Raw genomic sequence first — 12,669 nt, 5'->3', positions numbered from 1 at the left:
TGGGGGAAGGAAAGAGAAACCTGCTCCAAAGGGGAGAAAACTGCGAACCGCTGCCAAGTAAGTCGCAGGTGGCAACTCTGACAGGTGGTTGAAAACTGTTATAATGGTACCGTGTATAACAGCTAGGCGCCTCTTCTACGTGGCTAGCAGGAATGTAGCCGTGTAACAATATATACAAGCAAAACCACATGTAAAAGTAAACTCTTAACACCAACAAAGTTACAGCTTTCTATGTCAGTAGGTATTTTCATAGGAAAAACCTTCTCAAGAACAGGTGTTTTTTGCTGTTGTTCTGATACAAACCGCTAGACGGCGCTTTTGACTGGCCGCTGGTAACCCCGCTGTTGCCATGGTGTCGGAGTCCAAGATGGCGGCTGCTGGGGTGTACAAACTGGACGACGGCAAATCCACCCCGAATATCACCAGTTCTTTCCCCGTGAGAGGCGTGCTAGCCAGGCAGGCGGACGAAGGTAGGTTTAAAGAATCATTGAAGGCACTTAAAGGGTGAATTCAGCTCGAATCTTCTTTTAAAATCACTATTTATCATTGCGAAGTTGTCAACGTTAGAGCAGGATCAAGTGTTTATGTGTGGGAGGGGGGCGCTGATGTTAAACAAGATTGAGAATGCATAACGGTGTTTTAGACCTTCAGCACGAACTATGGACTACTTTGGCCACTTCATGGCATCTGCATGGGTTTAGATATAAATAAAGGCAAATAGACTAGCTGCAAATAGCAATGGCAAATCCGAAACCTTAACATCCGGATCCGATTCTGTGTCACGAGCAAAACCAAAACAAAGTGCCGAACTAGTCTTTTTGAAATATTTATAGCACTTTCCATAGCAGGGCTCTTGTACCCTTGTACCCCTAATGGTGTTCAGCTTCCACAGAATGAGCTCGCCAGTGACATGTTTAATGACCAGCACAGCCTGATGCTTTCCGAGAAAAGTTTACAAAATATAGCTCTGGAAAAAAATGATACATTTTTCACCTGTAGCAGTTCACAGGTGGTTAACAGCGCTTTCTTTGAAAGACTTACAGGTGATTTAGAAAGTATCAACATTACATGATCGATTGATAGACAGGTGACACCTCAACCCTGTTTCTAATTCTAGATTGTGTCATAAACTAATATTTTTTTTATACAACCTGTCAATGCTTTCTTGAAATAGCACAAAACTTTACCTGTGTTTATGGACAACATTTATATTAGCTGAAGTGTAACCCAGATCTCTGCCCCACATCGAATTTAGATATTTCACACCTTAAGAAAGATGGCTCTAACAGCATAGCTGTGTACAGAATTGAATATTAAGTCCTACTGACAAGTATAACTCAGCATATATCAAACAACTAACAGTTTAAAAAGAAAGCCATGGGGAAACCATATATAGAGTGAAGACCCTTCTGACTCGGTAACATGTGACCTCTAACCTCTGCTGCTCTGACCTCTAGCCCCAGTAACCTCTAACCTCTGCCCCCAGCGGGAGCATGGCTGCTGGCGAAGCGGGAGGAGGAACAGCGCAGGTTCAAGGCCGTGCTGTGCGCCAAGCCGCGCGACCTGCTGCAGATCCGTTCGGAGCTGCGCCGCACCAACACGCTGTCGGAGACGCCCGGTTACGGGAGCCGCTTCACGACGTCACAGGTGGAGGACAGGATCGGGTTACTGGACGGCTTCTTCCTTGTAAGTCATGATACTTTTTTTTGTCAAAGCCAATATTTCAACATACCTTAGGTTAGACATTATAAAAACATTCCACTTTGAGTATTTGTTTGGTTAGGGTAAATATAAAGAAGCCCTGGGTTTTATTCAAGCTGTTGTCGCTCACCTGACAAGCACGCTACCGGAAAAGGTCACAGTCCCTAGGGCGGGACATTAAAGTTTAAACCTTGGTACACTGTTCATTGTGCCTGTCGAAAAGAGTTAGAGGAATTTCCCAGGTAAAATGAACCTGTGAATACTGTACACAGCGTCTGTCTTCTCTGTCACGACCACTGGAAGAATAACTAGTCAGCTAAACTGGATCGATATCACTGTCACTTCAGTTCACCACCATGTCTTCTTTACCTCACAGATGCGGGTCCACTGTGTGGACGACCCCAGCGACCTCTGTGCCATCAACATCAGCGACAAGGAGCTTTTCAGGGTAAATATGAACAATAAACAACAACATCAGCGACAAGGAGCTTTTCAGGGTAAATATGAACAATAAACAACAACATCAGCGACAAGGAGCTTTTCAGGGTAAATATGAACAATAAACAAGAACAGTCGAACCTGGTTGGACAACCACCTGACCTAGGCAACCACCTCCAGCCATTTTTCCTCAGTGCCTGTGGGAACTTGAGTCAGAACTTTCATTCTGTTTTTTTCTTCTCCATTTTTGCAGGCAAAAGAAGTGGACTTCCAGCTGTTTGACAACGTGGCTTACATCAACGCAGGGGAAAACACGCTACCTTTTGGTGAGTCTTTTTAAATTTTTTTCATCTTTTAGAAATAAGATCTGCATCTCTGCTTGTGGGCCATGGCAACACATGAAATGGCCAAAAATGTAGCAGAATTGTTAAAACACCACTAGTCATACTATTATCATGGTATGATGCTGCTTTTGTTTTAGATTATTGTAATTCTTGATTTGCTCCATGGTAACTTAATTTTAGAAACTTTTGCGGTCACTACTCAACTGCTAGAATTTCATCATCGCAAATATTTGATCACTCTTCATTTCAGACAGTGTCAGTGATATTTGTTCCCACCGCTGAAATTGAATGCCGTAAACCACCAAAATTACCGACTGCAATATTGAATGGCTTTACAGTTGTGCCTTCAGCCAGGGAGGGCGGGCTGAGTGTGAGTGCTAAGGTAGCTGTCTGGCCCTAAGTTTGTATTGTTTATGGGGTAAGGCAGCAGGGAGGGGGTTGAATCCAATCTTTCCCTCATTCTGTAAGACATCTGTTGTTTTTCTTCTCTCCCAGAAATTTTCCGCTTCTTCCCGATCGTGCGGGAGCTGGAGCTGCCAGTGAACGACATCACGAACATCAGCGTCAACTTCGGGGACTTCCAGCATCTGGAGGTGAGAAACACAAAATTGAATAATCATAACACATCAGATACAGTCTAGTCCTCGAAGGACAGAATATAAAGTTCAGGTACCGGTAGCTAGAACACAAAAACTGTTGTTAGATTCTAATCATTAAACGACATCACAAACATCAGCGTCAACATAGGGAGGTGAGGAATAGATAGGCAGGAATAATCATATACATAACATGAAACTCTTCCTTGTGCTGTCAATCTATCTCTTACCCCTATGACCTCTGATCTTTAACCTTTGCCCTCTGTCCCCAGGTGCTTGACCTGTCCTATAACAGTGTGAGCGAGGAGAGTATCCTGTCGCTGGGGTTCCTGCCGCGGCTGAAGGTGCTGCACCTGACGGGGAACCACCTGAAGTCGCTGCCACCTGAGATGGCACGCCCGCACATAGAGCCTGATGAGTGAGTTTGAGTATGAAGATAACTACAGGAACACACAGACAGACACAGACAGACTAACAGACAGACAAACAGACACAGAAAATTGATGTAATGAGTTGAAGTAGATTTGTTTGTTTCGGTAAACTACCTTTAGCTGTTACACACCAGTAGGAACAAGCTGCGTAAGACCAGAATCTGTAAGGTTTGATCCACTCAGTTTGACCATACTACTGAAAAGAGTAAACTAAACCTAGATGAAGTTTTATGTCTTTTTGCTTGTTTGTTTCCAGTCTGCTGGAGGAGAACCCAGTCTGGAGGTTCGCTGCGCTGGAGATTCTGTTTCTGGACGACAACAAACTAACGGAGCTACAAACCTTTGCAAGTCTGGCAGGACTCAAGAAGTGAGCCAAGCACTTATCAGATATTGATGTAGACACTCAAACCATTGCAATGAACAATCTTTAGATAAAGAACACCTGGCCAATGTGACCACTTCTTGGCGGTGCCTTAGATAATTTTCCCATTGACACAAGCATTAAGAACCCTGTCTATAATGACCACCTGTCCACATAGACCAGATTTCTTCAATACACTTGGAGTGGTCTTCTTGGGCAGTTTTGACTTATGTACATTTGTACATACAAAGTGTTCCAATTAGCACTATAGGATTATAAAGCAATTCGTCTGAGACCAATTCCAAAATACGATATGAAAGTTAATTGATTAAGAAAGGTCAAGAAAAGATCAAATACTATTAACTAGAGTTTTTACTTCAATTCTGTTCATGTGCTGAAGTGACCTTTGACCTATCTGCTGACCTGCCCTTGACCCCCAGGTTAATAATTTGACCTTTGCCCCCAGGTTGAAGCACCTGCACATGGACCATAACCAGGTGTACTCCATCCCCCACCTGAGGGCTATGGAAGGGGGTTTGCTGGAGAGCCCTTCCTTCCCCCCGCAGTCACGTGACTCACGCAACCCCGCAGGACAATCCCCCATCAAGACCCCCCAGCTCAGCAAGGAGAGCTTGCTGCAGAATGGCACGGCAGACGTCGGCACGGGGAGTAAGTACACCTAAGGGGCCTTACTGTTTAACAGAATCATTTTGACATTGCTGACTTGGTCTAGGGTGCCCTCTGGCTCATGAGTATTCCTGCAAAATTAATCATCTTAAAGTGCTTTCTGTAGTTTCATTTTTGTGGTTTCCACTGTGCCTTGAAATTATGTCTGCAAATATGTATCCTATTACTACAGAGTTGTTCAACGACAAACTTAAAACACTGCAAAAACCTTCCCCCCCCCACTGCTACTACAAAATAAGATCCCCATGAAAAATAATTGTCATTGATTTTTGTCCATGAGTTAAGAAAACAGGAAAAAACAAGAAAAATATTTTGGGTAGAGTTTTCTAGTTTATTGTAGCGCAGTCCTGTCACCACTGTTTTGACCATATTGCTAATGCATTGTTTGTTTTTTGTTTGTTTGTTTGCAGTTACCCCGGAGATCCCGTCTAACCTGGAGGCTGTGTTGGAGGAGGACCGTGATTCCTCAGAGGAAGAAGCCCTGCTGGACGCCGAGGAGGCCCCCCCACCCTTCCCCGAACTCAGATATCTCAGCATCGCAAACAACATGGTGAAGATTCTCGTTAAGAAACTCAATCATGAAATTTTGTGAGAAAAATGCATACTCACAATGGCACATATAGTTTACAATGTGCTTGATCACCATTTTCTTACTGTATACCTGAATGTCAAACAATAAGGATTATCAGAATTGTGGGGTCGTGTGGCGCAACGGCAGAGCGTTCGACTCAGGACCAAGAGGTCCCGAGTTCGAATCCTGTCACGTCACCGATCTTGTGTCCTTGGGAAGGGCACTTTACACGACTTTCCTCACTCCACCCAGGTGTAAATGAGTACCTGACTTCGGTCGGGGGAAGTCGTATTGAGGTCACCTGCTGGCACCGAATGGCAGCCGCCCAGACCCTTGCGACAGTTCCACAAAATGCAAGTGTGGATAAGATATCATATATGTTGTGTATTTTGTGAAACCTGTAAACCCAGCATCAATTCAGCGCTAGAAAGGCTGCCATTGCGGGTAATTTCTGACCAATAAAAAAAACAACAACATTATTACATGTAATTTTTTTCTTCAAATGTGGTCTTGCTTTCTATGCTCAAAGCTGGACTAAAGTTCATTAAGACGCATCCACAGGACAGAGATTTGTGATCAACATCAATGAGGGATCATTGGAAGACCTTAAAGACCATTGAGCGTTCACTGAAAGACTTTGTTCCTTTTTTTCCTGCTCAGATAACAGAAGAGGAGGACCTGATAGCCCTCGCTGCCTGGCCACTTCTGTCTGAGGTGGTCATTCACAGCAACCCCCTCACAACCAAGCACAGTGGTACGTTCCATCTCATAACACACACACACAGCAACCCCCTCACAACCAAGCACAGTGGTACGTTCCATTTTATAACACACACACAGCAACCCCCTCACAACCAAGCATAGTGGTATGTTCCATTTCATCTTCTATAGAACAACCCCCTTAACCTGTGGTACATCCCATTTCCTTGTAGAAGATAATCATACTTTAAATCTAATGAAGTTATATTTTCTTCTTATCAGATCAATTAAATGTTATTTACTACAGTCTTTGAAGGCTTAATTTTACAGTGATTTTTTGGCAGGATGTTTTAGTGCAAAAGAATTTATGGATTTAATTTTTCTTTCAAACTGTGTTACTTGTTGCTGTCGACATGTCTCATGATGTAGTTTCATTATTTTCTTCCCAATACTTCAGGACAAAAAGGTTTCAGTGAGTCAGAGTCTGTTAAAGTTTCCACAACTTTATCTGTACGGTTCACATTAGCATGAACAAAAGCACAAAAGAAAGTCCTTTTTCTTTATTCACTTTGTCTTGAGAACAGTCATGAAGCACTTATCAACACACACTTGGAGAGTGACTTTGGTAAACACAAAGGATCTATCACATTTTAGATCAGACATCTTCCAATCGATGAAGCACACAGATTTCAAGCCCACTTAGACACCTTCTGTTTTTGTCAAAATTTTAGACGCAAGAAGAGGGGACTGCATTGAATTTCTTCAGAAATCATGGTGTGAAGCGTAAACGAAAAAAACCCACCGTTACTTGGCAGCTTGTCCAAATATTTTTAAAGACTTCCCTCCCCCCTCAGGAGACCCTCCGCTGCTGAAACGCTTCCTTACTGACAGACTCGGGATCAACCTGGTCAGGTGAGTTTTTTCCTTCTCTTCTTCTCTTCTCCCTTTTAAGGCTACCAACTTCAACTTATTGAAGATTCTGCATCTGTACGTGGCCCATATTATAACCATACACTATAACTTTCGATCCACTCACACCGGGAAGGACCCCTACTCTTACATAAGCGTGATGAGTTCTTTTACGTGCTTGCAGTGTGGCTCTCCTCAAACACAGGACCTCCAATTAACATCCTACCTGGTTATATTACATAAACCAACTTGTTACATATATATATATATATATAAGCCCTTGAACTTCATCTGTTTACAAGAACTTCTAATCTTCTCCCTCCTGCCTTAAAAAAGAAACTTGTAACCAATGGAGAATTGAGTCAAATGGCTACTCTGGTTGCTAAAGGTTAATTTTCCCTTTTCCCTTTCCAGGTTGAAACCAGGTGAGCTCCAGAAGCCGCCGGTTGTAGTAGAACAGAGGGCAAAGCGAACCGTGAAGGAGCGAGTTCGGAAGGTCCCAAAACTGCCCCTCTACCCCATGTTGGAGGGGCCGCCCCCCTCCGCCTACACCCTGTCCCTCCCCACCGCCACAGACTTGGGCTCTTCCACACCACCCTCCAGCCACATGCCGTCCACAGGCGGGACCGTACCACGGCCAGACGTAGGGGGGATTGAGCGAGCGCAGACCTTCCCAGCCCGACCGTTACCTCCCATCTCAACCTCACGGCAAGAACGTCCGCGAACGGAACCCTCAGGTACCGATTTCATTTCAAACATTATCGTTCAATCACCCTTGCAGTTTGTGTGACTACTACCATTGTACAGGATTTTAGCTTGTCCTATTAAATCACAAAACATTCTCAAAAAAGTCTTAAAAAGCTTTTCTTACAGTCTGAAGCCGAATGTCACAGTTCATCAATAGTCGGTCATTTTCGGAGCCCTACTCAGACAATTGAGTCATCAATAGCCATAATATTCACTTGAAAGTTCATCTGTGTTGGTAGCAGTCATTCTGAATGGAGTTTAAACTGTCAAAGCCAATACAATAAATTGGACTGACCCAAATTTTCGACTGAACAGCTACAGTCTTTTTCAAGGAATGAACCATCCACTGCTTCTGTGACGTCACGTTATGCAGATGAGACACGTGACTCGGTGAGCAGTGGATCATATGTTGCAGAAAGTCTATGGCGCCCTCCGTCTCTGTTGTGTTGGCTTTTACAGTTTAAACTCCATTCAGAATAGCCATAATTTGTAGCTATATCTTCCTCTAGATTGTTTGATTGATTGATTGATTGATTGATTGATTGATTGATTGATTGATTGATTGATTGATTGATTGATTGATTGATTGATTGAAGTTTCCTCCCCTTCAGGACACCCAGAGCCTGACTCAGATGACTCCATGCCGGGCTTGAGACGAGCCGACGCCTGGGAGCATCTGGAACCTCAGGACTCGGGAACGAGGGAAGGAAGGAGACAGCCAACAGACGACAGCGAACCCATCTTCCTCACACAGGTTAGTATAGCTAGGACATCACAGATGATAAAGAATTTTATTTGCAAGTTCTTGCCCAAGGACTTACTGCAACATATACTGTAAATCACTTTAACATAGTGGCAGGAAAATATAGCGGTTTGGGAAAAATGGAGTAGGTCACTGCACTTAATTTAATGGTTTGAACAAAAATTACTGTCTCAAATATTAGTGATCTAATATTTGCGATGATGAAATTTTAGCGGTTGACTAGTGATCGTTAAATCAACTAAAATTAAGTTACAGCTAACAAATCAAGAATTACAGTATACAAAAAATATATATACAGTTCAAGTTAACAATCGTGACAAGTGGAACAAGTGGCTATTCTAATAAGAACTCTTGCGGAATACAATCTAAGCTTTTTGGATTTGACTTCTTTTTAGAAGTAGTAGAAGTGTCCCTCTTTTTCTGCAATGAGTAGGTTTTGGGAAGTTAACAGAATTTATTCTTCATACAACACTCAGATTGATGACCAGGGGGAGGAAGTGAAGGAAGATGCAACACAGCAAAAGAAAGAAGCTGCTCCTGAGGAGAGAAGAAGAAAAAAGCACAAGAAGAGAAAAGAGAAAGTTCCGGAGAAGTACCGAGGCTACGAGATCTTACTGGATGCAGACGGGGATGCAGGAACAAACGTACCCACAGGTAACCACTAAAATGAACTAGAACCTTCTGATGAAAAGTTCAACTGTACTTGTACTGTCCAACACAAAAATGGGACCCAAATTTTCCACTGTCCATCAACTCCAACAAATTATCAAGGAATCTAGCCTCTACCAGGCCCCGCGGATGCGTGGGAAAATAGCAGAAATTGGCCAAATAGAGTGAATAGTATGCTAAGGGGGTCGGCTACGGAGAGAGGGTCCAATCTGCAATCCTAACTGGGCTTGCAAATGAAACCCTTGATAGCCAAACTCCCCTGGCAAATATTCACGCTATAGCCGGGGCGGTTAGTCTGGTAGAGACTACAAGGAATGGGCAGTCCACTGCTTCTGTGACGTCACACATTATGCAGATAGAAGATGTGACTCTGTGAACGGTGGATCATAACTTTACAGCAGCATATCCATCCCCCATCTTTGTTAAGAATGGCTTACATGTACATATAACATCTGATTGTTGGTTTCAGACATCAATGGAACCGTGCGAGCGTTGGAGTACGCCCTGAAACATCCGCTGGTGTTCAGGGACACAGCAGTGGATCTCAGCACAATACAGAAGCCATTCCTACCTGCCAAGAAGGTATGTTCCCTTCACCCTCTCTCCCGCAAAAATGACACTTTTATGTGCTGATATTTTCAGACAGAAGGGTACTTTTTTGTTGGTTGGTTTGAGAACACATTGACAACTTGAAAATGTGTTCTTTTTGGATTGAAAGTAGCCCTTTAACAAGAGTCTGACTTAGTCTTGTTTGTAAACAAGTATCTTGAATCTGTAGATTGCAAAAAATTAGAGGACAGCTAAGAATTCAAGCTTTGAAAGAGACTGGTGCCGTCCTGAGTGCTGAATTCATGATTATTGTGTTTTGTTTAAAAGATGTCATATTAGAATAAGGATTGTATTATCATGACTGCTTCTGCTTGTCCCAGACACGAGCCATGCCCCCCGCCCCCACCAGAGAGAGGAGGATGGATAAGCTGGACCGGATGTTGGACCAGATGAAGGATGAGATCACCGTCATCGAGACCAGCTTGGGTAGGGCTACAGATCTTTCACTTTTTATAAAGCACAGTTCTGTTTGCGTCCTATTGAGATATCTGTCTTATAGACACTACATTGTAAGAGCATGTTTTGAAGTGATTTTAGACATCACGCACACATAATGCAACAGGGGACATTGAAAGTTTCAAATCTCATGACATTGGGACTCTCAGAAACAAGTATGATGGAGCTTTCGGTGTTAGCCTCAAACATCAAACCTCTGCACGTAAAAGAACCCAACACTCTTATCGAGAAGAGTAGGAGTGACCCTGTATGCTTGGCGAAAAAACATGAGCCGTAGCAAAACCACATTGCAGTACTAGTGATACTTGAAAAATCATTATGCTTTGCCTCAATTGAGGACGATTGCTTTTTTTACTCTTTCAGCCTCAGCACTGAAGGATAAGAAGAAGTTTAAGCGGAAGTTCCCGGAAATGAAGGTTACGTCTTTAAGTTTTTATTGTAATGAGATGTCATTAAAGATTGTCTCATTTCTCTCTCAGCCTCTGCACTGAAGGACAAGAAGAAGTTCAAGCGAGAGTTCCCGGAGGCGGCCCAGCTGCTGGGAGAAGTCCAAGCAAAGTACAACACGGTTCGCGCCGAGTCCATGCAGGAACACAAGCGGGTACAGGCGGAGGTCAGGCAGACTGTGCAGGAAATCATGGACACCAAGGAGAAAATCAGGCAGCTCACAAATATGTCAAAGGACACCTAAGAATTCTTTAGGACCCTCACTGAAGTCAAGGTCATATCTTGTACAGACTTTGACATACTTTTGTTTGTATACAAGTACCTTGAATCTGTAGAAGAATTCTTCAGGACCCATACATAAGCCAATGTCAAACTTGTAAAAATTTTGGGTATTTGTTTGTATACAATATTTTTGTCACTACAGATGATAAAAGTGAAGCATTTTTATACAGGTGAAAATGGATAAAATATTCTTTTCAAATTTTATAAAAAGCAGCCAGGGCACACATTATAGGAAATAGCCAAACTTCCATTTTCATGTTGGTCAAAATGTGTAATTTTATTTCTTTATGTTGCCAATGCTGTCTGCAAGTCATATGTCTGAATGAAAACATATCTATTGAAAGGAGGGAGTGTTGGTAACATATTAATAGATACTAACAGAAACTTACCATGCTTTATTCATACTGCAACATGTATTTCACTTGCAGTGAAAAGTATTAGACATTATGACATAGAGTTTCACTGACATCATTGATGTGTAAATAGAAATGTACAGGATTGTCTTAGTTGTAAATATGGTCTGTGTGATTAAAGTACTATAAATTGTAAGGAGCATCTTCCAGAATGTGTGAAAAATAAAAGAGTTTGGAGAACAGTCGAATACGAATCTGTCAACCTATGAGCTGTATTACATGTAACATGTCTTGTCCTGTATGCTGGGACTTCTTTTATAATTTGTAGGGGCAACCGAACTGTATTGAGATGAAGTAAATGCCTCACAATTCTGTAGTGTAGGTCCGTTAAATACTCCAGCCCTGACACAATATCCAAAGTACATTGAAAATACAAATACAAACTTGGTCTCAACACCCACTAAAGAAAAATGGTTGGTGACTGGGGTTGGTGCTCCAGACAAGACGGTATTAACTATGTGAAGTTGGACGGGACTGTTTTAATGTGACCTATGCATGAAGATGATCGGCTCGTCAGGTTTGACTGTGATTGAAAACAGTAAAAGGAAAGGAAAGGAAGGAAAAGGAAAGGAATCTCGAACCAGTTTAGCTCAAATGAACTCAATGAACAGATGAGCTACTCTTCCACTGGTCGTAACAGGGGAGACAGTCGCTATGTACAGTATTTACAGGTTCAGTGTACCGGGGAAATTCCCCTAGCTCTTTTCGACAAGCACAATGAACAGTGGACCACGGCTTAACGTCCCGTCCTAAGGACTGCGATCTTTAACGGTAGCGTGCATGTCGGGTGAGCGACACGGCCGGGATCGAACCCGGGGCTTCTAGTTCCAGAGGCAAGATCGCTAACCACTGGACTACGCACGCTACTAAAGTTACAGCAAAGATGAGGAAACAATGATCTTTCCAACTGTCGCTGTTCAAATTTTGCTAGTGACCACGGTGAACCAAGGTGTAAACAAACACAGAAGCATCAGGTATCGAGGCGCTTTTCATCGTCGGTCACTCTATATCCAGTCACGGACAAAAGGCGTACAGAGGATTGTTGACGTAAGCGTGAGTCAATGGAAAGTCCCGGCTGGGGCACACGGAAAGTCCCGTCTGAGATCGAGGGAAAACCCAGAACTTTCGCCAGCTTATGTATAAGGTAGACCAAGCTTGGTAGACCTGGAGCATTTTTACCAGGACAAGGTAAAACTGGCAAGTCTCTACCCAGGTAAGTGTCTGTTTATTCCGTAGATTCAGGAAGCAATGGCTGGATTTGATTTTGATCCATACAATTGTATTCAAAGTATTTAGCTTTGTCAAAGAAAACAGACGTCAGTATTTCGTCAAAGAAAACAGACGTCAGTATTTCGTCTCCTAGACGTAAGTTTTCGTCCTGTGATCGAGTGTTGTCTATCACTATCTTTGCAAAGTTAACATTTTTTTTCAGAATATCTTTGGTCTGCCCTCGCATCGATGGGAGACGCCGTCAGACCGAATACCTCAAATAAAGGATCAAAGTCTGCAGAAGGATTCAGAAAAATATTTGAACAATATGTGGCTT

The 12,669-nt window shown here is 42.8% G+C and overlaps 1 protein-coding gene across 1 annotated transcript; it reads left to right on the top strand.

The window, feature by feature from the left end:
* The first annotated feature begins 333 nt into the window (after positions 1–333).
* On the top strand, positions 334–11,311 carry LOC136423562 (X-ray radiation resistance-associated protein 1-like). The gene is made up of 17 exons (XM_066411786.1): positions 334–470; positions 1,487–1,686; positions 2,078–2,149; positions 2,393–2,465; positions 2,979–3,076; positions 3,352–3,497; positions 3,767–3,877; positions 4,338–4,540; positions 4,969–5,108; positions 5,790–5,883; positions 6,683–6,740; positions 7,152–7,474; positions 8,096–8,238; positions 8,724–8,901; positions 9,386–9,498; positions 9,846–9,951; positions 10,461–11,311. Exons 1-17 carry the CDS (start codon positions 350–352, stop codon positions 10,670–10,672), a joined length of 2,391 nt encoding a protein of 796 aa, XP_066267883.1. The 5' UTR covers positions 334–349; the 3' UTR covers positions 10,673–11,311.
* Positions 11,312–12,669: the final 1,358 nt, after the last annotated feature.

The sequence above is a fragment of the Branchiostoma lanceolatum genome, chromosome 17 (assembly GCF_035083965.1).
Source record: "Branchiostoma lanceolatum isolate klBraLanc5 chromosome 17, klBraLanc5.hap2, whole genome shotgun sequence".
Lineage (NCBI taxonomy): Eukaryota > Metazoa > Chordata > Leptocardii > Amphioxiformes > Branchiostomatidae > Branchiostoma > Branchiostoma lanceolatum.
Note: the sequence above shows the minus strand (reverse complement) of the source record. Positions and strands in the feature narration are given on the sequence as shown.